The 26930-nt window shown below is 44.7% G+C and overlaps 1 protein-coding gene across 10 annotated transcripts in view; it reads right to left on the bottom strand.

Annotated features, from left to right (window-relative positions):
• The window catches only part of PLEKHG1 (pleckstrin homology and RhoGEF domain containing G1), a 215355-nt gene that overhangs the window by 27519 nt on the left and 160906 nt on the right, over positions 1–26930 (bottom strand). For all 10 annotated transcript variants that reach the window (XM_073337635.1, XM_073337636.1, XM_073337634.1 and 7 more), the window contains 3 exons: positions 22790–22859; positions 2582–2628; positions 2005–2155 (listed from right to left, as the gene is read on the bottom strand). In XM_073337635.1, coding sequence (XP_073193736.1) covers positions 2005–2155; positions 2582–2628; positions 22790–22859 — 268 coding nt within the window. The remainder of the gene's footprint in view (positions 1–2004; positions 2156–2581; positions 2629–22789; positions 22860–26930) is intronic.

The following is a 26930-nucleotide window of genomic DNA, read 5'->3' as shown; positions in this document are numbered from 1 at the left end:
AGCCAGTTATTTTCAGCCTGACTTTTCAAATCAGATGTAAGGTTGACAAGGCCTTTATTGTCTTGGCATCAAAATCCCTGAATCCAGTATTGCTTCCTCTGATATTAGTGTGTTATTGTCACCAATTTGGGCTAGGCACAGTTGGCAAGGCAAAGCCTTACAGCCTGTAGTACCACTGCTGATGCAAATGCACACACGAGCAGAATGAGATTTGAGCCACCAACACAGTATGTGTTAATATATACATACGTACACACACACACAAGTGATCATTCACCCCTAATTGGGCAGGACAGTCCCAAAATGTACATTTCAAGTCCCAGTCCTGGGCTGATTGACTCCGGAACAGCATTTGTCCCAGATTCCCTGAGCACTGCTCTGTGCCTGCCCAAGACTCAAGGTGGGAAAGTGTGTGTGTGTGGGGGGGGGGGGGTGGCCACCAGTAGTGTTACCACCTTTGAAATGCAAAAAAAATGCTCCCCACCCACCCACCTGGTAAGCTCACCGCAACTCCAATCCCCAACCATAAGGCAACCCACTTCAACATCCACTTATAGTATCTAGAGAGAGAACACATATAGATAAGACTGATAACATTGTGATGTGCTTCCATAGGGGCGGGCAGACAGCTGCTGTTATTTTCAGCAGTTCTGATCTGCTATCACTTAAACTGTGGAAGTGGGAACTCTGCAGCGTCTTTAGCTGGAATTTAACATTAGATATTCCAGTGTAGTGTGCTAATAACGCAAATCTTTAGACTCACATAAAAAAACCTGGCAGATTAAATTATTTTTCTGGCAACTGGCAAATTCATAAAAAAAAAAACAACCACCCAGGGTGGTCAAATACTGGGCCAGATGGTAACCCTTGGTGCCAACCTCTTCCCAGTGGGGAGGCATGGGGGCAGGGGAAGAAGGGAGCCTCCCCCGTCACCATGGGGCCCTGCCCCCTACTCCTCCTCTTCCTCCCAAGGCCCTGCCCCTAGCTAGGCCAGAAGTCAGAACCAGGCAGTAGTAAGATCTGCCCAGGGAGCCCCAGACCCTCCACCTGCCCCAGGGGAAAGGGGGAAGAAGGAGGACACGGGCTGCTCTTGGACACCCCAGTCCCCCACCCAGGGCAGGTGGAGGGTCTGGGGCTCCCCTACGCGGTTCTTACCATAGCCTGGCTCCATCTCCATCTCCTGGCCTACGCAGGGGCAGGGCCTCAGGGTGAAGAGGAGCAGCAGGAGGCAAAGCCACAAGGAGGGGCAGGACTCCTGCAGGTGTCCCATTTTTGCATTTTGAAAAACCTTACCACCGATCCCCATACTGCCCCTTTCTAGGCCAATGCTCATTTGATTTCTGAAAACAAATGGGTGTATGTACCCTGCCTACAGAAACTTGATTACATACAGCATTAGTCTGGGGTGGGGCAGAAGGGATTCACCAGATACTTTAAAATCTCTCTGTCTTTACTTTTAATTAATTAATATGATCTTGTAACAGAAACATATGTGGAAAATGTTAACCAAGCAGGAATTTCTGAGAATGTTCTGAATTCAGTCCAGTGGCTATAGCAATGATTCCTGCTTCCCCAATCATTACTCCTCACAAAAATACAAATAAATCATGTTTATAAGTATTTATCTTCCCTTCTAACCGCCCCCAGCATTTAGACATGGAGAAAAAGAACTTCTTCATCTGAAAGAAATTTTTGCACAAAATTGCTTACTCCTGACAGCAAGACACTCCCAAGCAAGACTGGAATTACAGACCGGAAAAAATCTAATTATTTGGATGCATTAACCTATTCAGTGTGTCTAAAACAATTACCATACGCTCCTCACTCAAAATGTATTTATGTATTGTCAAGAGATTAGAGACAGAAAATGCTTCCACATGTAAAAAGTTGATCAACAAAAGAATACATATCTTTCAAAAATCTAGAACCTCCCAGTGTAGTAATACTGCAGGGAGGTGGAGGCACAGCAGTGCTAGGTAGAGATGTTTTTGTGTGGGCACTTACATGCAAAAGCAGGTGGTACTTTAAGATTCGTTGGACAGGTTTTAAAAGATATGATCCCAAAGGCAGAGAGTGTTGTAAAGCTTCTTGCCGTTCTCTGAAGAACTTGGCCAGTGTCTTGTTCCTCATGCATTCTGTTAGCACAGCCACCGATCTGAAAACATATAATAAATCTCCTTAAAGATATGCTGTTTCTGTATCTATGTACCCTTCCTTCCCCCTACTAGGAATATAAAACTCCTGCCAATCATGAAATTCCTGTATTAGTTTTGAGCCCAATCCTACTTTCCTTTCATATGCAGAACTCTTTTTGGAATTTACATTGCAGAATAAGGTCCTGATTTTATTAGTAGTAGAGGCTGATGGGGATTTATAAAATAATAATAATAATAATCCCTTAGGATAAGTACTTTTCACTTTTTGTATCATCATGAGTTGAAAGAAAAAAAAGTAAATAACCACCTTTGTGTATATGAAAAAATATTTTTGCTTGTATTTTAAGTGTATTCTTTACTTATACACCTTCCAAAAAGGGACAACACAGGAAGAAAAGGCAAAAAAGGGAACAAAATATTCCTACCTTGGATAATTGGTGCAGTACTGTGTATATATGTGAAAATCTTCACTCTATGTGTAGGGAGGAAAGATTATTGAATAATCAGATTTTATCAAAACTATCTACAAACAGAAGGATCAATGCACATTTTTCATTTGACAATGTAAATTCAACCATATTGTTGCCACTTATTACACTAATATTATCCCCGCCTTACAAAGTGTTTAAGGTTGTTCCTTGGCTACTCCTTTTTGCCCAAATCCTAACTGGATGCCTGTTTTCACATCACTCCACATCCTTGGAACAACCTCCCATGAAACATCTGCCAATCTTCCTTTCCCAGTCTTCCAAAAACTCTAAATTCAGCTATTGTACAAGCCTTGGAGTGAAAAGAAACAAATGACACTCTCTTCTCTGTTTACTGTTCTTTATTTACTGACTTGCATGTTAAGGGTCCTATCCCATGAAGTGCTGAATTCCTTCTGTAGGCATGTGGACTGTCCTCAACTCCCAGTCAAGGCATCTAGCACCTTGCAGGATCAGATTCAAACTCTTTGGGTATAGGGAACCTTATTGGTTTGGCATGTAAATATACCACACACATAACAGTGCTATATAAATAACAGAAGTACTTGTGGCACCTTAGAGACTAACAAATTTATTTGAGCATAAGCTTTTGTGGGCTACAGCCTACTTCATCAGATGCATAGAATGGAACATATAGTAAGAAGATATATATACATACAGAGAACATGATACTGGACTAGATGGACCATTGGTCTGACCCAGAATGGTCATTCTTAGGTTCTTAAGCAATTAACTTCTGAATTTCCTGACTAATGAATCTTTTATCTTGACCTTGACATCTTTGTCACTACCTTAAAATTATTTTGCTGGCTTTATATTTTTTAAATTTATTTATTTTTCTTTACATAAAAATGCATGCATGTGTGCACCTGTAGAGTTAAGGACATGTTGAGTATGCAGTTTTCAGACTGTCGTAAGTAATTTCACATTTGAGCAGAGACTAAGCATGGAAAATATTAGCCACAAAGGTGGGTGTTTCAGAAAATTGTGTGTGTATGAAAACAGGAAGTTACCATTGAAGCTGTTTTCTAACTAACTTTAGTGGGGTTACCTGGCACCCATTGAAAAATGCAATTTCATAATAGCTTTTTGTATCAATTGGGTTCTAGGTGCCAGAACCTGGTTTCCCTTGCATTCCTGCTTGCTCCAAAACTTCCCCCCTACTCATCATCACTTTATTTTGCATGGGACCTTAAAAACAACATTTTTTTTGCATTTTGATGTGATGTATGACTGTCACCCTCTATCCCATGTTATTGGTGTGCAATTTATGCAGTGTTTTGGTATCCTGAGGATGAAAAAAAAAGTGTTGGGTACCTATAAAATATTTTTGAAGCAATCACTCTCCCCATCCTTGTGATTACAGGACTTAACCCTTGAATAGTAAACAAGACACCCAGATTCCACTGCAGATATCTTCATAAGCTGTTCTGACACAATGCAACACAATCACCATGCCCCGGGAGTGGTTCTTTTTGAGCAGTTATAGCTTATTAAAGCAAAAACCAAATATCTGTGCTGAAAGAAAGTCACAATTGTAATATTTGGAGTCCTAAGAACAGCGTCACTTCAGCACAAGGCTCTCAGGGGATAAATGGGTTTTAGAATGGTCATTGGACAGAACGAGCACACTCAGTTGCCTGTCTTCCCAGCCACACTTCCTTCAGTTACTTCTCTCTTCCCCTCTCACCTTTTCCAGTCTCTTCACTAGCGTGTGCCACCTTTACTCCCACTGAGTAGTATGTTACTTCACAAGTAGCCCCAATGAATCCATTGGAGCTATTTGCAAATTTAGGGACTACTCACCACGATAGAAGGGTGGTGCATTTTGGTCCTATATGTGGAGTCAATTTTGGGGACAGCTCAGTAATTATTTCAGCTTTTATCAGTTGATTTTAATGTCTTTTTTAAAAAAATCCTAATTCCAGGCCAAATTTCTCCAGGGGAATATAGTTCTCACAGGACTCATTTGTTCACTAATGTGCTATGATCTGGTATTTCCTTCTAAATACCCCACATCTCCGTTACTGATTTTTGGTTTGGTCTTGACAGAGATATAGTTCAATAATTTATTTTAGTCTTTCATGCTTGGACTAATTTTGCTGTTACTGCTAGTTTTCATGGTGGTTTACATATGCCCTGTATCCACACCCAGAGACAATGAGCTTGTGTCATAACCTATTAACGTACATGCTTGGAATTAACAGCTAAGGGTAAAAACCATCTCAGTTAAAAACTAGGAATCAACCCAACCTCAGCCTGTAGCAGACATTACACTGAATAGTTGCTTAAGAAAATTATAATCAATCTAGCTATCACTCTCATTAAGTCAGGAGTGCTATAAAGATAATAAATATGATGAAATTCAGTATCAATTAAAGACAGACAACTACAATACAAAAAATATCAAATGCAAGTAGGAAAAGGCAAAATATAACAAGAAATCCTACAATATTATAAGTACAGTATATTCCCATGGCCACTTAATCATAACATACAATTTATAAACATCACCACATGACTTATGTACAGCACATAACATTTTCTGGGACCAGTAATTCATAATGCTTCTCTTCTGTTCAACTGAGAAGAAGGGCTTTAAACTAGGACATGAGGGGAAGACGTTTGAGAGAGATTTGTGGAAACTTCATGCCTCCCTTCAATAAACAGGAGCAGGAAAATCAGCTAAATTAAAATATAGTAAGGGATAATGGAACACCACAAGGTAGAAAACTGGGTGAAATCTGAAGGAAATGACTGCAATACTTGTATACGAATGCAAGGAGTCTGGGCAATAAAATGGAGGAACTGGAACTATTGGTGCAGAAGGTCAAACCAGCTATCATAGGGATTACAGGAACATGGTGGAATAGCACACTCATGCGTCCAACACAGATAGTGAAGAGTATGTGCTATTTACTAGACATGAGAATAAAGGTAAAGATGGTGGGATAGTTTTATACATCAATGAAGCAATACATTGTAAAGAAATATGAAGTGATAGAATGGACAAAACAGAATCTGTTTGGGTCAAAAACACTCTGGGGAAGGACTGTAAAAGATGTCCTTTGGGATAGTGTTAGGGGTCTGCTATAGACTCCCAGTGTCAGACTGGTATGGATAGTGATCTCTCTAATATTATTAGAGAGATAAATACTTTTGGGATGTGTGCAATAATGAGAGACTAACTTCCCAGATATAGATTAGAGAATAAATACCACTAACGTTGGTATGGCCCAGTTGTTCCTGGATGTGATAGATGACAGTTTTCTTTTATCAAATCATCACTGAATCAACAAGAGGTGGATGCAATTTTAAACTAGTAAGTAGTGAGAACTTTATGGAAGAGCTGGTTATAAGAAATCTCCTTGGATCGAGTGATCATGAGTTGATTCAGTTTAAATTAAATGGAAGGATAATGAAAACCAGTGTTATGCAGCTGTGAAAAAGGCAAATGCAATCCTAGAATGTATTAGGTGAGGCATTTCCAACAGAGACAGAGGAAGTGTTAATGCTATTATACAAATAATTGGTAGGACCTCATGTGGAAAACTGTGTACAGTTCTGGTTACCCATATTCAAGAAAGATGAATTTAAACTGGAACAGGTGCAGAGAAGGGATACTAGGATGATCAGGGGAATGGAGGGCCTGTCTTATGAGAGGAGGCTGGAAGAGCTTGGCTTGTTTAGTTTAGCAGAAAGAAAAAAAAGCTGAGAGGGGATATGATTGCTTTCTATAAATACATTAGGAAGGTAAATAACAGGGAGATTGAAGGTGGTGGGGGGGGGGGGGCAGAGCTCAACAGCCCTCAGGCTCGCTTCTAGTTTATAAACTTCCTAAAGCTCATGCTGCAGGGTTTCAGCCAGCCACCAGCAGGGCTCAGGAAGGGATTCCGTTCTCTCTCCCCAGCCAGTGTATTCTGGGAGGGTGGGTTTTTAATCTCCTTCCTTTGAAGCATCAGATATGGCCATAACTGAAAATGGGACACTGGGTGGGGTGGGTCAGGGTTCTGAGGTGGAATTCTCTCTCTCAGAAGCCGAGCTGGCTGGTGCTTGCTCACATGCTGACTGTCTAACTGATCGCCCTGTGTGGGGTTGAGAAGGAATTTTCCCCCAGGTCAGATTGGCAGTGACCTTGGAGTTTTTTCGCCTTCCTCTGCAGTGTGTGGGTCCGGGTCACTTGCCAGGATTATCTGGGTAAATCTGATTTAACCATTTCCCTTCCATTGCCATAGCCTGGAGCAACGGTGCATCTCAACCTCTCCTATTCTCTGCCTGTGGCACATACTAGCTTAGTCTCTTGCGGGGGTCTTATTTAGTTTGATCTCATTTCAGTTGTTGGGTTTATTGTGCAGGTGCTGGGTGGCCTGTGAAATACAGGTGGTCAGACTCTTCTGACCTTAAACTATGTATGACTTCATTTGACTGCCCTGCTTTTCAAACTTCATGAAAAAGGATAGGTTGTAAACTTTTAATAGAAAACATTCATTGTTAAATAAAAAAACTCTATCTAGCTTAGAGTTTTACACTGCTGCCCATCAATGTAATATCTGAGGATCTTTCTTGTAAAATCAGTAGCAACAGAGAAGTCTTCTTCATAGAATCTCTGGCACATCTCCCTTTTCAGGCTAAAATTCTGCTTTGGGCAGATAGGGTTGTCTGTTTTTTAAATAATAATAAATTTTAGTCTCGTTATAAGGAAGGACAAACCTATATATTTAAAATAAAAATAAATTTTAAATAAATTAATGACAAAATAAAAATTATCTGCTTATCTAGCGAGATACCACAGAAAATTCTTACACATTCAACATTTTAAAGTCTTTTTAAAAATAGTGGCATGTACACTGTTGCCCTCTGAATTGGGCCAGACTGTACATTTTATACTCAAGGTACCTTTGGATTCACAAATGCATTTCATCACAACTAGGGCAGTATCATAACTGCATTAGATTTTAATAAGCTAGGTAAGCAGAAAGGCCAGTAGATAGTGAACCATGAACATTTTATCTACAGTATGGTATAATTTAGACTCATTCAAAGCTATAAATCTATCAGTCAACATCATATATTTTCCTAAATCAGTTGCAGAATTCCTTTGATGTTTGCAAGAGCTAAACATATGGATGGAGGTCAGACTATGGGCATAAATCTGCAATTTATAGTATGCAACAATCCCAAATTCTTAGAAACATTAACATCTTGTAGTATTAAAAGCAAAGCAACCATACTATATAAACTTTCCTAGATTTTACTTATCTATTTTTAGACATGAATGTGCCTTTCAACAAGGCTCATAGCACACTACAAAATTTAGTGAAAAATAAAATCTACCTCACTTCAGAGCTAAAGAAAGAGAACATGACCTATGAATAATCAAATCAAATTCCCCTATATTATGACCTGGTACTCATCCTCCCTCTCGCCCCCCATTTCCCCTTGCAAGAAGTCCCTGAGAGATCAGACGGCTTTGCACTGCACTTCTGAAGTCAAAATAATCAAACTCCCTGGACCAGCTTGGGATGAAAATCGCAGAGTTGAATGTTCCTCCACTAAGACTGCTTGGGTACCTGTCTCTCTACATTTACAGTAAAGACCTGTTAGCTCAAATGCCTCAGCTGATATCATCTGCTTTATAACAGATTCTAGGGAGAGGGTTGTACTACCAAGGTATGTCTTCATGACAGAGTTAGTCTGAGTTAGCCTAGCTCAGGTGGAACATTCCCACTGCAAAGTGCTACTCGTACCAGACCCATCTAACTGGGATGTATTTCTAGTGCAGTATCCCATGGTTCTTAGCAGTGCATTAAACTGGGCTGCTCTAGTCATTTGCCAGGTGCTCAGTCTCTCTAACCTAGCAGGGAGCTGCTGTCCATGCCAGTGACACGAGAACAATACTTTATGTAAATAACTTCCAAGGAAAGTTACTCATTACTAAAACAGACTGTTCTGAAGGTGAAAGCAAACAGAATTTGGTAGCAAGAACTTTTAATGAGAATCTCCCTAAGGAATTCAGTCTGCAAACCACAGCGATTCATAGAGCACCTGAGTGACTTTTCTGCCTCTGTTTCTTTTCTGCCCACTAAACAAAAATGTCATTTGGGATACATTTCCCCAAATGATGGGTCTTACTGATAGACAAGGTGAGTGAGGTGATATCTTTTATTATATTAACTTCTGTTGGTGAGAAAGACAAGCTTTTCAACTACCACGGAGCTCTTCTTCAGATCTTACTGGTGTCACGCCACAGCTTTACCAGAAGGGGATGCCAGGTTTTGGCCAAGTGGCAGCATGGCAGAGGGATTTCTTGGACAGTATCTATGTGCAAATGTTGTGAAAGTGAAGCAAAAATGGAGCAGACAAACGTGGGGTTAAAATGCAGTACAAATGAAGGGAGCAGTTAGACAAGAAAATACAGCCCATATAGAACTGTGGGATAGGACTGGAGGACTAACTGCACCCAGGTTTGATTAGCCTGTGTTCTTGCTGCAAAACAAGTAGGTTGCCAGCCCAGGCTGAAGTGAAACCCAAGTTAAATCATGTACCCTGAGCCATGCCTGTTAGCTTGGCTTAAAGCACCCTCAAGGTCGGGTTAGATGTTTTTCTGTGTGGATGGAAGGGAGGCACCCGGGCTACAGCCCAGGCTAACTTTGCAGTGAAGACATAACCACCCCACACACTGCCTCCCCACCACAACCCAGAGCCCAAACCTCAGAAACTAAAGTTAACACTTTGCATTGCACACAGAAATAGTTAGGAAGCCAGCAAAGTGGTGAAATAATGTGTTTCTCTGAATATTTTAAACCAGAGGAATCCCACTACTGGGGAACCTACACAGCGGCTAACTAACTGGACTATATCCCTTACAGAGTTCTGAAACCCAATTGTGTGGAAGCTAAGATGAACACTGGCCTATGCAACAGCAGGAAAAGGTCTGACCAAGCCAAAGTTGTTATATTGACCTCTGCAATCACCAAATTGGATTTAAAGTGTGGCATGACAGGGACAGGCCAGATGGCTACAGAAGAGTGATTTTTTTTCAAGTCAGGTTTGAGGCTTTATTGCCAAACTAAGGCAAGTGACTTTCCAAGACATAAGAACTCATATGCAAGCTTACATAATCTAAGTTTAAAGATACTGTTTAAAGCTACAGCCCATAGAATGTCTTAATTTTAAATACACATTTCCTGCTAAGTATTGTATAGAACACCCGATACATGCGGTATGGGGGGGAGAGGGGGAGAAGCATACAGAAACTTAAACATTGTTTTTTTTCTTTTAAAAACAGAAACCAATTTGCTTACTGAAACATTCCTCTGGATACACAAATATTACATATATATATGCCTCAAAAACAGTCAAAATAATATTTTACTGAAAAGATCTCAATTCCAACAAAACTACATTTTTTTCATTGGCTGCACTCAGGATTGTTAGTAAAGACGCAAGTACGAAATAAAAGTCAGTAGTACCATGCCACAGTGTCCAGTTCAAACAACAGTTGGCTAACAGACATCTGTTGAGCACCTCCACTGGAGAAGGCAGATATATCAGTCCCAGATTAAGGAGATCCCTTTTCCCTGGATAAGGTGACAGGGACTGTTTTTTTTGTTTTGTTTTTTTAGAAACAGAAAAGAATTTTATTGTGTAACACTTGCAAAGAGTTACCAAGAAAACAAAACAAACTATGCAACAAAACAACGCAAACAGAAGGTATAACACAGCACCTTTCAGGAGGGAGAAGTGTTCAGGCTAGCCTGGGACCAGAGCGGGAGGGCTTCATCGACACTCGTGGTCTTCCACCCCCTCGAGTTACCTAGTGCCGCGCCCAGTGTCACCGATCCTCCCTCTCCTGAGAATGCCCGGTAAGATGGGCACGGCTGCGGGGTGGGTGGTTTGGGGGGGGGTAGACACCCATGTATTAGTGGACCCCTCCTAGATGACAGGAATGATGGTATCCACAGCGGCAACGGCTGGGGCTGGCGTCTCTCGCTCTTCCCCTCAATCAAAGGGTCAGACGGAGGGAACCGGACAGGGTCACCGAGCAGAGAACCCCGGACAGCGCCCACCGCTCCTCGAAAGCGTCAAGGGAGTCGGTGGACGCCGCCCAGAGGAAATCCGCCCGGATACGTGAATGTACTGAGGATCGGAAGAAGGCCCCACAATCGCAGGACGTTTCATGGGCCAACCTCCTCTCTCTGGTTTTATAAATCGCTGTTTTAGCCAAGGCTAGGAGGAGGTTGACCAGAAGATCCCGCGACTTTGTGGGGCCACGGATGGGAAGTGTATAGATAAAAAGGTGAGGGGAGAAATGAAGCCAGAAGCATAATAGAATATTTGTGAGGAGCCGGAAAAGGGGCTGCAATCTGGCACACTCTAAATATACGTGCGCCAGGGTTTCCCTCACATTACAAAAAGGGCAAGTGTCCGGGATGGGGGTAAACCATGTCAGAAACACGCCCGTGCTCACAGCTCCGTGAAGGAGCCGCCAACTGATGTCCCCGACGGGCCTCGGGACCAAGGTGGAATACAGGCTGGCCCACCGAGGTTGCTCACCCTCCAAAGGTGGCAGGAGGTCCCGCCACTTTGTATCGGGGCGGGACACCAGGGTGTGGGCATGAAGGGTGTGAAGCGTGAGTGTATATAAATATTTCCGTGGTGCAATTTGAAAACTAACCGGCTGCAGTTCGTGCAGCCGGCTTGCAGTGAAAGGATGAGGGATTTGTTGAGATCTACGGGGTAGGGGCCCGATGGAAAGGTCTGGTGGGCCTGGAGTGAAGGATGGGCGGGGTGCGCCCTCGCACAAGGCTCGGCTAACATAAGCCTGAGCAGCGGGGGTCAAGGCGGCCTTCACCTCCCGAAGTACGCGCCGGGGGGTACGGGGGCTGGAGAGCCCCATGCGCAGAGCGAGCGTCAGGGGATCCAGCCAGTCTCTCCGGTCGTAGTCCAGGAGGTCTCCGACCCTCGTGACTTCCGCCAGGACCAACCTCTGGCGCTCCGAGCGGGACTCCGCCAACTGCGCACGAAGCTGGGGGTTGTGTAGCAGGGGCTCCGTGAGGAGGTCTGCTCCCACGGTGGCCGCCACGGACCTGGTTGTTAGAAACAGTTTCCAGGTCCAGAGGAGGTCCTGGTAGAAGACCGGCAGCCTGGAGAGGTCTCGCGGAAAACCCCTCGGAGAAAGATAAAAGAGCTGCCGGTCCTATCGAAGCCCTTGGAAGCGGCGCAGGAAGGCGTGCGCCAGTATGCTCCAAGCCAAACTACGTGCACTATAAAAGAGCCTCTGCAGGGCCTGGAGGCGGAAAACGCGGACCTGAGTGTACAGACACTTCAGGCCCTGCCCTCCTTCCTTCAGGGGTAGATGAACTCCAACAGGGGCCCAGTGCATTCCTGACCAGAAGAACTCTAGAATCAATCTCCGGAGGTGGGTCAGGAAACCCGGGGCCGGGGCCAGGGTGTTGAGCCGGTACCAGAGCATGGACAGGACTAGTTGGTTAAGCACCAGTGCTCTCCCTCGGAGGGAGAGACATCGGAGTAGCCTCGTCCATTTCCGTATCCACTCTATCACCCCGCCCTCTAAATTTTGCCAGTTCTCCGGCGGGGAAGGGTGCATGGCGGAAAGGTAAACGCCGAGATAGAGCAGTGGACCCGCACTCCACCGGATGGTCTGAAGTGCGGGTGGGAGGGAGCCCACCTGCCGCCAGCCCCCCACCGCCAAGCCAGAGCTCTTGACCCAGTTGACTCGGGCGGAGGAGGCTGCCGAATAGATGGCCTGGCATGCCTCCACTCGCGCCATGTCGCCCGGGTCCTGGACCACGAGGAGTACGTCATTGGCGTACGCCGACAGGACCAGCCTTAGCTCCGGCTCCCACAGCACCAACCCTGTCATCCTGCGGAGGAGACAGAGGAAAGGCTCGATCGCCAGAGCGTACAACTGGCCCGAGAGGGGGCACCCCTGCCGCACTCCTCGCCCGAAGCTGACCGGTTCAGTCAGGGTCCAGTTGAGCTTAACCAAACACTCTGCGGAGGCATACAATACCTGGAGAAAACTCACAAACTGAGGTCTGAATCCAAACGCCTGCAGAGTGCTCAGGAGGTACCCATGGTCTACTCTATCGAACGCCTTCTCCTGATCAAGAGACAGGAGGGCGAACGACAGACCATCTCTCCGCCCGAGTTCCAAAAGGTCTCGGACTAGAAATAGGTTGTCAAAAATGCTGCGCCCCGGGACAGTATAGGTCTGGTCTGGGTGAATCACGTCCGCCATCACGGACCCTAGCCGCAGGGAGATTGCTTTCGCTACGATTTTGTAATCGGTGCTGAGGAGTGAGACGGGACGCCAGTTTCGTAGATCGCGGAGGTCCCCCTTCTTCAGCAGCAAAGCGAGCACCGCTCGCCTGCACGACAGAGGGAGGACCCCGCTCTGCAAGGACTCAGCCCAGACGGTGACTAGGTCTGGGCCGAGAATGTCCCAGAACGCGCGGTAAAACTCCACGGTCAGCCCGTCCATGCCCGGAGATTTATTGGTGGGCATGCAACGGAGGGCTCCCGAGAACTCGGCCAGGGTGAGAGGCAGTTCTAGTCGGTCTCGGTCGCCCATGCTGACTGTGGGGAGTTCCTCCCAGAGCATCCCGCAAGCACCAGGATCGGTCGGATCTGGGGAGAAAAGGCTTGTGTAGAAGTCACGGGCCCTCCCACACATCCCCTCCGGATCCGTGAGGGGGGTGCCGTCTTCCGCTAGAAGGCAGGTGACATGTTTCTTGGCCCCCTTCGTTTTCTCCAGGGCATAGAAGAAGCGGGAGCCGCAGTGACAGGGACTGTTCCAGAACAAGCAGGAACTTGCTGGAACCAGTTAAGGCAGGCAGGCTAATTAGGACACCTGGAGCCAATTAAGAAGAAGCTACTAGAATCAATTAGTGCAGGCTGGCTAATCAGGGCACCTGTGTTTAAAAAGGACCTCACTTCAGTTAGGGAGAGGTGTGTGAGGAGCTGGGAGTGAGAGGATGTGCTACCGGAGGACTAAGGAGTACAAGTGTTATCAGACACCGGGAGAAAGGTGGTGTTGGGAGGAGGCCATGGGGAAGTAGTCCAGGGAGCTGTAGCAGTTACAGGAGGCACTCTAGACAGCTGCAATCCACAGGGCCCTGGGCTGGAACCTGGAGTAGAGGGTGGGCCCGGGTTCCCCCCAAACCTCCCAACTCCTGATCAGACACAGGAGGAGTTGACCTGGTCTGTGGGTTCCACCAGAGGGGAGGTCTCTGGGCTGTTCCCCGGCCTACATGGTGGATCGGCAGAGACTGTGGGGGTTGTTCTTCTCTTTTTCCCCATGCTGGCCAGTGATGAGGTTATCTATGGCTGTGAATCTCTGAGGCAAGCAAATCTGCAATAAGGGCAGGACCCACCAAGGTAGAGGAGGAACTTTGTCACAACTGGTGTCAGGGGTGGGATTTGGTGTGCACAGCGCAGTGGACGAAGGAGGGTGTTTAAAAAAAAAAAAAAAGGAGAGGGTTGTTTTGTTTTTTTTTTTAATCCACAATGGAAGACGTAGTGCAGGCACGGATACAAGCCACAGCTGCCCAGGAGGAGGTTACCCGTGTCCAGGCAGCTGCCCAACAGGAGGCAGTACGGCTGTAGCATGAGACCAATCGCTTGTTGATGGACCAGGCCACTCAAGACTGTACTATGTAGCGGGAACTGGTAAACCAAGTGAAGGCCCTTACAGAGATGAACCGTGGCCATGATGGGACGTGGATCAGACGGGCCAGCAATTGCCTGCAGGAAATGACACGGGAGGATGACATAGAGGCATACCTCCTAGCCTTTGAGAGGACAGCCCTACGGGAGGTTTGGCCTCGAGATCAGTGGTCTGGCATCCTCACCCCATTCCTGTGTGGGGAGGCCCAGAAGGCCTACTATGATCTGTTTGAAGAGGCTGCGGCAGACTACCCCCAGCTGAAAGCAGAGATCCTGGCCAGATCTGGGGTAATGACTGCAGTGCAGGCCCACCGGTATCACGAGTGGAGGTATCAGGAAAACAAAACCCCACGGTCCCAATTATATGACCTCATCCATCTTGCACAAAAGTGGTTGTGAACTGAGTCCCGGAGTCTGGAAGAAATGCTAGAGGTTCTGGTCACCAATCGATACATGAGGGGATTACCGCCAGACCTTCGCGCCTGGGTAAGCCAGAACGAACCCTCCACTTACGACAAGGTTGTCGCACTGGTAGAGAGGTGAAGGACGGTGAGGGAGCTGACCCGACCAGTTAAGGAAGAGGCACCCCGGATTAAACTAGCAGCACCAAGCCCTAGAGCTCGAAAGACTGGGCCACCAGGAGGGCCCAGGTGGAAAAAGAGAGGGGCTGAAGGCCCACCAGAGGCCACAAAGAGTCAGAGCACGGAGGGGGAAGAGGATTGTGACGTTAGACTGCCCAAACCAAGAGACTGGGAAATGCCTAGGGCCCCATACAGATATTACGCCTGCGGGGAGTGGGGACACATAGCTGCACAGTGTCCCAATGCCGAGGAGCCTATGCAGTGCAACATGGGGAACTGGGTAGACCCATGCTCCCTGATCCACCTTGTGGAGTCTCACTAACCCCACATATGTACCCCAGACCAGTGAAACTAAATGGGGTAGAGACCACGGCACTGATTGATTCGGGAAGTGCTATCACACTTATCTCTGAGAAGCTCTGTGAATTGTAGTCAGCTGCTGCAGGCTAAACGTACAGGGATAACATGTGTCCATGGGACAGTTAGTTACTACCCCATCATCCCAGTAAAAATCGAGATCCAAGGGAACACTACTGAGGTAGCAGCAGGTGTCGTCCCTAAACTCCCATACCCAGTGCTCATAGGGAGGGACTTCCCAGGATTTGGAGACTTACTCCCAGTAGGGGGATTGGAGAAAGAGGGGAACCCTGAAATTAGTGAGGCATCCACAGTAGATTGTCAACCCCCAGTCTTCTCTGAAATATCCCCGGATTTGTTCTCCACTCCCAGACAGGGTAGAAAGATGAAAAGGGAAAGAAGGGTAGCTAAGGCCTTGAGAATCCGAATACTGACCCAAAGCCAGAGGGTCGTTCTTGTAGGTAGGCAGACCCGAGCAGCTGAAAAGGAGGCCGCCCAGGAGGAAGAAGCACCCAAGTCTGACTCCCACCCTAACACCTCTGAACCAGCAGAGGCAACAGAGACTGGCCCCTTAGATGTTGGGCAGATTAGCCCCAGGAGAGGAAATTTTGGATGGGACCAAGCTGAAGACCCAAGGTACGACAACATTAGGAAGGAGGTGACTAAAATAGATGGGGTCCCCGTGGAATGGAAAACCCAGGGACCAGGACCCTACTTCATAATGAAGAAGGCTCTCTTGTACCGGGTTGCACCAGTACAGGGGCAGAAGGTACAACAGAGTCTAGTACCTCAAAAACACCAGAACACTGTATTAAATCTTGCCCACAGTCATCTTTTTTGGGGGGCATTTGGGGGTAGAGAAGACCCTGGCACGAGTCCTACGATGATTCTTCTGGCCCGGAGTACATGAACAAGTGCAGAGGTACTGTGCGTCCTGCCCACAGTGTCAGCTGCACAGTCTCCGTCCCCACTTGAGGGCACCCTTAGTACCCCTTCCCATCATAGAGCGAATAGCCATGGACCTAGTGGGACCCTTGGAGAAGACGACTCAGGGCCACCAATATATACTGGTTGTTTTGGACTATGCTACTCGCTACCCAGAAGCCGTACTCCTGTGGAACGCAGCCTCTAAAATGATAGCCAAAGAGCTGGTGGGGATCTTTACCCAAGTGGGGCTACCAAAGGAGATATTAACAGACCAAGGAACCCCACTTATGTCAAAGCTAATGAAGGACCTCTGTACGCTGCTCCATATATATACCCTGAGAACTTCAGTCTGTCATCCACAGACCGATGGGCTGGTAGAAAGGTTTAACCGAAACTTCAAGGCTATGATAAGGAAGGTGGTAAGTCGGGACGGGAAGGATTGGGACACCCTACTACCTTACCTTACGTTCGCCATCCGGGAGGTACCTCAGGCCTCAACTGGGTTTTCTCCCTTTGAGTTATTATATGGGCATCATCCCTGTGGCATACTAGATATCACCAAAGAGATCTGGGAAGAAGAACCCAATGAGGGGAGAAATATAATTGAACATGTATTGCAGATGCGAGACTGGATAGCCCAGGTCACCCCTATTGTACGGGAACATTTGGAAAAGGCGCAGGAGGCTCAGCAAACTCATTACAATCGCCAGGCAAAAGTCCGACCGTTCCAACCAGGGGATCGGGTGATGGTGTTGGTACCCATGGCAGAAAGCAAGCTTCTGGCCCAATGGCAGGGACCCATGAGGTGGCTGAACCCGTGGGGGAAGTAACCTACAAGGTGCGGCAGCCAGGGTACTGGAAACAAGAACAGATTTATCACATTAATCTCTTGAAACCTTGGCACTAGCGAGAGGCCAGTGTGGTGGCCCAAGAAGCCCCAATCCAAGGAAATAACCTACATGAGCAGATCAGGATATCCCCTGATCTGACATCGAACAGGAAGAAGCAGGTAACTGAGATGATCAGCCAGTACCAGGATGTGTTTTCAACCAAACCAGGCCGGACCACCGAAGCATATCACCACATTATCACAGACCCTGGGACAAAGGTAACTTTAAGGCCCTACCGGGTCCCAGTGGCAAAAAGGGAGGCGATCAAGGCAGAGGTGAAAAGGGTGTTGGAACTAGGAGTCACTGAAGAATCCCACAGTCAATGGTCGAGCCCGATTGTGTTGGTGCCCAAACCCGATGGCACCACTAGGTTTTGTAATGACTTTCGCCGGCTGAACGAGATATTCAAATTTGATGCATACCCCATATCCTGCATTGATGAGTTAGTTGACTGCCTGGGCAATGCCCAATTTTTGACCACCCTTGATTTAACAAAGGGATACTGGCAGATTCCCCTTGCCCGAGATGCAAAAGAAAAGATGGCAGTCTCTACACCAGAGGGTCTGTTTCAATATACTGTTCTTCCTTTTGGACTGCATGGGGCACCTGCCACCTTCCAGCGTCTTATGGACAAGCTCCTGCGGCCCCATACCAGTTATGCAGCTGCATACATGGATGACATAATTATCCATACCACTGACTGGGAAAGGTGGAAGGAATCCTGGACATCCTAAGACAGGCTGGCCTTACAGCTAATCCAGCCAAGTGTGCTATAGGGCTAGCCAAGGCTAAATGCCTTGGCTACATTGTAGGAAGGGGCATGGTAAGCCCCAACTAAACAAACTGGAGGCTATCCAAAATTGGCCCCGTCCGAATTGGAAAAAGGAAGTCCGGGCATTCCTGGGTGTGGTGGGGTACTACTGATGATTTATTCCCCATTTCGCCACCAGCGCAAGTCCCCTGACAGACCTGATAAAAGCCCATGGTCCAGACATAGTGAAGTGGACAGATGCCGCAGAGAAAGCATGCGTGGATCTACACACAGCCCTCTGCAGTAACCCTGTGCTTATAGCCCCAGATTTCAACAAAATTCATTTTACAGACAGATGCATCTGAAGTAGGATTGGGAGCTGTCCTATCACAGATGGTCGGAGATGAAGAACACCAGATCCTCTACCTCAGCAGGAGACTCCTCCCGAGAGAGCAGAAGTATGCCGTGGTTGAAAGAGTGCCTAGCTGTGAAATGGGCCATGGAAACACTATGTTATTACCATCTGTGACGACAATTTACCCTTGTGACTGACTATGCACCCTCCAGTGGATGCAGCAAAATAAAGAGAAGAACGCAAGGGTGACCAGATGGTTCTTGTCTCTACAACCTTTTCAATTCACCATACAACACCGGGCTGGAAGCCACCATGGCAATGCAGATGGTTTGCCACGGGTACACTGCCTGACGTCCCAAGTTGCCCAACCCCGTGTTGTTGAGCAGAGTGCAGGGCTATGTGACAGGGTCTGGCCAGATGGCTACAGAAGAGTGAAGAAAGGCAGACATATTAGTCCCAGATTAAGGAGATCCCTTTTCCCTGGGTAAGGTGACAGGGGCTGTTCCAGAACAAGCAGGAACTTGCTGGAACCAGATAAGGCAGGCAGGCTAATTAGGACACCTGGAGCCAATTAAGAAGAAGCTGCTAGAATCAATTGGGGCAGGCTGGCTAATCAGGGCACCTGGGTGTAAAAAGGACCTCACTTCAGTTTGGGAGAGGTGCGTGAGGAGCTGGGAGTGAGAGGACGTGCTGCTGGAGGACTGAGGAATACAAGCGTTATCAGACACCAGGAGAAAGATCCTGTGGTAAGGATAAAGGTGGTGTTGGGAGGAGGCCATGGGGAAGTAGCCCAGGAAGTTGTAGCAGTTACAGGAGGCACTAGACAGCTGCAATCCACAGGGCCCTGGGCTGAAACCTGGAGTAGAGGGCGGGCCCGGGTTCCCCAAAACCTCCCAACTCCTGGTCAGACACAGGAGAAGTTGACCTGGTCTGTGGGTTCCACCAGAGGGGGGGGTCTCTGGGCTGTTCCCCGACCTACATGGTGGATTGGCAGAGACTGTGGGGGTGGTTCTTCTCTTTTCCCCCATGCTGGCCAGTGATGACGTTATCTGAGTGAACGGCAGATTTGAGCCATGGACGTGGCCATACTGAGGGCTGCCATGAATCTCTGAGGCAAGCTTATCCGCCAATAAGTGCAGGACCCACCAAGGTAGAGGAGGAACTTTGTCACAGTAGTCATCTCTGCTTGGAGTCTGAAATCACCTTGTATGGGCCCACAGTTGCCAGGAAGTGTGTGTGTTCCCTCACCAACCCAAAAAAGCTCCTTACATGGACTATGAAGCCTCCTTAATCAACAAGCCTTGGCTACCTCAGTGCCACCTGTAAGAAAAACCTCAGTCAATTCAGCAAGGATTTCAGATGCAACAGAACAACCTGTACACCTCAACTATACTTTGCTTATACTTAGCTCCACCCAAGAGTAACACACAAGGCGAATACTGTCAAATTTTATTTGGAACAGGATGTCTCCTACACCTGACATCAGGCAAAAGACAACCTCTCCAATCCTCTCTCAACTCTTGCTGCTGTGTGGTTTTATATATATACATAAAAAGCACTTTAATGATCTTGCAAATTAAAAGCAAGTCTCCCCATCCCCATTAAGTTGCTGGTGGTGTTTCAGAAGCGTTCTAAATTTCTGGGTGCTGAGTGAGAAGTGCAGAGTGCCAGAATTAAACACTCCCTGACAACTCCTCACTTAAATGTGTGGAATACTGAAGTCAGTCTTCTAATTACATTGGCATCCTTACAATGAAAATGAGAGAGTGGGAGCTGGCAAGAAAATATATAAACGCACTCCGATGACATGAGCTGTAGCTCACGAAAGCTCATGCTCAAATAAATTGGTTAGTCTCTAAGGTGCCACAAGTACTCCTTTTCTTTTTGCAAATACAGACTAACACGGCTGTTACTCTGAAACCTGTAATTAAGCCATAGTTAAGCTTGCAATGGAAGCCTTTTATCAGCCACTGATTACAGTTATTAGCAAAAGCCAAAATGTTTCAGAAAACTAATGTACTGAAGTTAACATACTTCTCCTTCTAGATATACAAGGAGGAACCACAGTTGGTGTAAGCTGGCATTGTGCCACTAGCTTCAATGGAACTACACCACTTCATACCAGGTGAGGATCTGGCCCACAGTGTAATAAAATATTGTTAGTCTCAATCCTTCAGGATTTTTTAAATTCTATTTATGACCTGTGAACAAATGACCCATTGGCAAACTGTGAGATAGCTAAAAATATATAGAAAATAACCTTTTGTCCCTTGCCAAACCATTGACAGCTTCTAGCAATAAAATACAAGGCGGTATGAACAGGTTTTTATTTAAATATTGTAAGTTATTATTAAATATTTATGTAGTGTCATATCTTTGCACGGTTCTTTTGTCAGTTCGTGATTTTTACATTATCAGCTAGTTTACTATCCAAGGTGTGTTGAGGCCAACAAACCTAAACTGCTGTTTTAGTCTGTATTTATTTACCATGGGCAGCCTGTATTTTGTTTACTAAGATAAAGATTCAAATCCACAATTACTAGTCTTTGCTGAAAATGTGCTAACAAGTTCACAGTTCTCAAAGCAGTTGTATCAAATCATGCATTTGCACTTATTTTTAAAGGCTGAATGTTTTCTAGGTGAAATTCAAATGATCAAGTACTGTGTGACTGTGAGCCTATTTTCCTTTGTATTTATGATTATGCAATGAAAGCAAAATTGTTTTGTGGCAAATTTTATTTGGCACAGGGTCATATGGTGAGTTCAAGTTCAAAGGGACTGAGTATGGTCCAATTTGGACCAAAATTATATTTTGCAAAATGAAGCTTATTAAATGCAGACACACGTCAGCCCTAACACCATACATATTTTCATGAATATAATATTATCAGTCCAATAAACACAGGATTTTTACAACAAATAATCTCCTGCATCCTGTGCCCTCAAATGCTGTAGCATCACATTGCGTTTGAGAGCCTGAAAGTGAAACTGACTTCCTAAAACCAAAACTCAGCTAAACTGAATAGTCTACTTTCATTTCTAAAGCTTAATGAAATACAAAAAGTAAACAAAATATGAAAACAGTGGGAAGTAATTTTTTTAAAAATGTATGGAGCCAGATCCAGAGCTTGTGTAAATCAGCATAGCTCTACTGAAGACAATGACACTTTGCCAATTTATACCACCTAAGGATCCAACCTATGATGTTTAATGCGATAAATGTCCCTTTCCATGTTTATTTCAGATCAAAGTTCTTGCTTTGTAGCACATTTTGATCACCAGAGTCCCAAATGAACCTATCCAGCACATGCAATTCTTTAATGAGGCAGTTTTATCTCCATGATATAGACTTGTAAGATACTAGAGACCCAGAACTGACTACTGGAATCTACTAAGACATAACCAGAGATTACCATACTGAATTCTACCCCTACAAAAACCGAATGGTGGGGTAATTTGGTTTAGAACTATAGAATCGTAGGACTGGAAGGGACCTTGATAGGTCTTCTAGTCCAGTCCTCTGCACTCAAGGCAGGATCAAGCATTATCTGGGCCATCCCTAACAGGTGTCTGTCCAACCTACCCTCACAAATCTCAAATGATGGCGATTCCACAACCTTCCTAGGCAATTTATTCCAGTGCTTAGCTATCCTGACAGTTAAAAGTTTCTCCTAATGTCCAACCTAAACTGCCCTTGCTGTAATTTAAATCCATTGCCTCTTATCCTATCCCCAGAGGTTAACGAGAACAATTTTTCCTCCTGGTAAAAACTTGTGTCCCCCCTCATTCTTTTTTCTCCAAACTGAAAAAATTGGGTTTGTTTAATCTTCCCTCATAGGTCATGTTTTCTAGGCCTTTAATCATTTTTGTTGCTCTTCTCTGGACTTTCTCCAATTTGTCCACATCTTTCCTGAAATGTGGTGCCCAGAACTTGACACAATATCCCAGCTGAGGCCTAATGAGCGTGAAGTAGAGCCAAAGAATTACTTCTTATGTCGTGTCTTACAATGCTCTTGCTAATCCATCCCAGAACGATGTTTGCTTTTTTTTTGGCAACAGTGTTACACTTTTGACTCTCATTTAAGTCTATGTCCCCCAGATCCTTTCCTAGGCAGTCATTTCCCATTTTGTATGTGTGCAACTGATTGTTCCTTCCTAAGTGGAGTACTTTTGCATTTGTCCTTTACTTGTGTTTTTGTTTAGTTCTGTTTTTGCTTGTAATTGTCTGCAATTATCTGGATGAAGTTAGGACTTCCTGGGATTTTGCTTGCTAAGACTTCACATTCCAAAAAGCTTCCAAGCCTGCTTACCCATCTGACCATTACCCAGTTGGTGGCAAATTATACAATCACCCAGCATTTAAAAAAGGGAAAAAAGTATGAACAGTGATCCAAAAATGGTGCCCATGGAACCCAATGGACAGAAAAGTGATTCTTCCCCTCCTATTTTGTTCTGTAAGGATTATCTTGTTGATATCACCACCAAAAATCAAGTTTAGGTATTCAGAAGTTAATAGGTTCATCTTAATTTTGCATACAGTGGCAAGGTGTTCTGATGAAGATTCTTTTCAGAAGTAAGACTTTCATCACTTACCTTGGAAACAAAACATTCTGCAATAGCCACAGGGTCATTTTCACAGTTTTTCAAATCTTGCAAAAGTTCACTAATAAAACAAATAAATAAAAAGGAAGAAAAATTTAACATATATACAGTATTTTTATACATATACATACATACACACATATATACACACATACACACACACACATATATATGCTGCTTCTTTGTCTTTGTCTTCTTTGTCTCCTCTCACATCATAACAGCCATCACTTTTTAAGCATTAATTATAACCACATCAACATTCATAGCTACACATTTCTTGTTTCCTTCTGCAAAAACACAACTGTAATTTGAGTTTCTTCTGTGCTATTCATGTTATTCCCCTTCATTAGGCAAACAGTCATACACAATCATATGAAAATACTGATTTGTGTGCACACAAATGGGTATCTACTCACATGTCAGCCAATTAGTCATCTGACTGGAGAATTGCATGTGGCCAATTTCAACACATGCATAAAATAGTCACACACAAAGGTATGTCTAGAATTACATGCACCTGATTCAGGGAGTTTCATTTTTGACACTATATTAAATGGTCAAAGAGCAGCACTTCTACTACTACCCAAATGAATTCAGATTTCTCTCCCTCAGGATTTTCTACTAGACCCCATCACCATTGCACTGGAGGGCCTTTCACTTTAAATAGACGGGCAAGACAAAATTGTTAGTGGACTTCATGGGATTCTCTGGTCTTGTCCCTTACCTAATTATGGGAACTCTGGTTACGATAAGTTTGTTTTGGAAATAGGCTCTTGGAAATGACAGTCCAGCATGTATTATTTATAAACCACAAGTCACAACACGATCACGGGATAGTGGTCTTCTAAGAAGAGATGAACAAATTCTGTGACTAGAGCCCCTTCCCACAAACTTGAAATATGCTGGCTGTAGTGCTTCTATTCTATTCACACAAAGGAACTGGTCATCAGTTACATTTGAATACCAATAGTGATGTTCATGTACAGTGAAATGTAAAATGCAGTGAAGCAAATGTCCTATTGTGTAACAATTGTTTCCTGACTTCATATGTTCTAGGAGGCTAGAAATAACTTCTCCTAATCTATCAGGAGAGGTATCTCAGCTACTCGGAGAATCACAGTTGAGAAGCAGGAATGGATTGCATATACAGAAAGAACTGTAATAACTTCAGAGTAAAAAAAACCCTTATCTACCTTTAATAACTGGAGGAAAGAAGCTTTTTCCTTGAAAGAAAGATATAAAGATAAAAATTGGACCACTGGATGTCTGGAAGAAAACGCAGAAGAAAATAAAACCCCTAGAAGTAATACTTCTGACACTTCAAGCATGAATTCTTTTATAGTGTGAGCAAGGCACTGAGGGAGTATGGTCACTGTTGCCCAAGATTCCATTCTTGAGGGCCGAGTCAAGACATGGTTTGATCATTCTGATTTTGTAGTGTAAAACACACAGAAAATGAAGGCAAGAAAATTCAAGCAGAGGAAGAAAACCTCTGAGCTTTCTACAGTCTTCAACTTTGTTGAGCTGCAATGATAGTCACACTTAGACAAAATCAGGAACAATAATCCTAATTTCCTGTCAAACAAATTACTTATAGGACCCAACTGCCCTTAAGGAAATCCTTCCTTAGGTGCCATTTTTGTCCCAGGTGAGAGTTGGCTTCTTCCACTGCAGTTTTGCGTGCTGAGAATTCTAAGCTTGCACCTGGAAGATTTCTTCTTCCAGTGGACATCAATTCCCACTCGATAACAAGAAAAGTAGTAACAGAACTAGGAGTTCAGACTTGTATTTTGCCCCTCAAACTTTCAAAAAGATCAGTGTGTCCCGTAGTCGGACTATGAGTCAAAAGAGTTGGGTTTTCTTCCCAGCTTTGTCACCAACTCACTATGTAATTTTGGGCAAGTAATTTAACCTCTGTGCCTCAGCTTCCCCATATTGCATATGGGGATAATGCTACCACTTGCTCATACTACTTGTCTGTAAAGCACTGTGAAATCACAAATGAAAGGTGCTGTAGTAATGCCAAGTTATTATTTTAAAGACTGATTCCTTTTTTGCGATTGAGTTTTGGAAATCATGCCAACTGTCCTGAACAGCCCCAGGAAATTCCTGTTGTCCAATAGCAGAAGCTCTCTTGAGCTATTAGAATATGTAAACACTCATGAGTTGTTACATATTGTTAGCTGATCTGAGGAAGAGCTCTGTGCAGCTCAAAAGCTTTTCCCTTCCACCAACAGAAGCTGATCCAGTAAAAGATATTATCTCACCCACCTCGTTTCTAACACTCATGTTGTCAGTTCTACGGATATTGGCATTCTCTAATGCTATATTATTTCTCTCAGAGGTGCCAGTGTCACTACCTATAAGATTCTACACTGCTTCAGTAGGTTCTAGGAAATGAACATCTAGAACATCAGTATTGGTGAGAAGGGCCTGCTTGTGGGGGAGTAACATAAAATAGAGGAGTACTGCCCAGGGGTTCTAATCTGAATATCTGAGTCCCCTGTAATAATCCTCTTGCCTCCCTTGTTGCCAATCAGCAACTCAAGTTTCCATGTGGCAGTAGAGAGATGCCATCTTGCAAACTGCACCAGAAAGGGAACTAGAAGGTTCACAAACTATAAAAAGGGATACTTCCCAAGTCCTACCTATCACAGTTACAGCTGGGCACTTGATTTGCTGAAGTGACCTGTGGGAGTCCAATGGCATGAGAAGGCAGCAGCTCTTTTAGCCTTGTTTGCCATGTATGTTACGGTTTTCACAGACAACAGAAAAACAACAGTCCTCAGTATTTGTGCCACTCTGATGCTCACTGGCCACAGACTTCATGAGTGTACAGAATGAGTACTTGGAAGCAGCTAATATTGTTCTAGCTAAATTACTGAAAGGAATCAAAATGGTGTGCGCTACTAGTTATAGTCCAGTTTGGTTGACAAACGGGGAAATACAACAAGCGTTGCTATGGGCTGGATGGGCAATCGTAACAACAACAAGTACTAAAATCCAGTGATTGAGAGGGAGGGAGGAACAGAATTCACAGATAGGTTTTCAATACAATATTTTCCTTTTAGCTGGTCAGTTTTTTCACCATAACCCCTTGAGGAGTCTTTGATTAATTGGACTGACTGTTGGTTTCAAGGCAAAATACTGTGAGCGGCCTAGCTTAGGGGAAGATTTTCAAAGACAAAGTGTAGTAAGACACCCAACTCCTACTGGAAAGTCAATGGGATTAAACTCCCATTTGTGTCTTTGAAAATACCTTGCATGCTGCATATCTTTTGATTGTACATGAAGTTAGGCATGCTTTTGTTTTGTTCATCATCTGTAATCAACATACTACAGAAAGAAAGAAGCAAGCTGAAGACAAGGCTTTCCCCCCCTTCCTGATCTGAGACAGAGTGGAACAGAGAGGGGAATGATGAGTGTATGTGGGGGAGCATTTTTAGTCTCCAGCCCAGAACAGTTAAATGGCCATGGAGTACTGCGCATATCTAAAAGAGAGGGGTAATCCAGTTGCAGTGGCATTATTGAAAAATTCTTCATCTTCTCAACAGACAAAGTGCACCATTTGGTGAACAAAAAAGAAAAAACAGCAAGTGCAGGCAAGTAATTAGTACTTTAAAACTGATTTTTCATTTTTTAAGTGTTTTTACAGGTTTATAATGAAAACGTCAGGCTACCGGTAAAAAAGAAAAATCAAGGGAGAAATACAACACCAGCATAACTACATGTAGCCCAATAAAGTTCCTCTGGCCAAAATTACTTAGCGGACACATACTTTTCTTATGTTTCTTCTGTTTTAATATAAAGTTACTTTTCCCCCTAAATGTAGCACCCAGAGTTATTTCTAAAAAATGCTTCTCTTGAAAACAATCCAAATGATGTCAGCATGAAGATAACAGAGCAGGAATCATCTAACATGATATATTTAGAGATACTGCTCCTGCCGCAGTATCTGTATAATTGAATAGGAGGTTAATGGCAAGTCCAGGCCAGCAGAGTGGTAGATACACGATAATGCAGGATCCAGGTCAGCAGTTTTCCCTTATTCCAGCACAGATTCAGCACATGCTGGCCCCCTTCCACTATGCTTAGGAAAGGTTAGCTGCAGTATTCAACAGCACTTCAATGC

The sequence above is a fragment of the Lepidochelys kempii genome, chromosome 3 (assembly GCF_965140265.1).
Source record: "Lepidochelys kempii isolate rLepKem1 chromosome 3, rLepKem1.hap2, whole genome shotgun sequence".
Classification (NCBI taxonomy): domain Eukaryota; kingdom Metazoa; phylum Chordata; order Testudines; family Cheloniidae; genus Lepidochelys; species Lepidochelys kempii.
The sequence above is the reverse complement of the archived record's forward strand: the minus strand, read 5'-3'. Positions and strand labels throughout refer to the sequence as shown.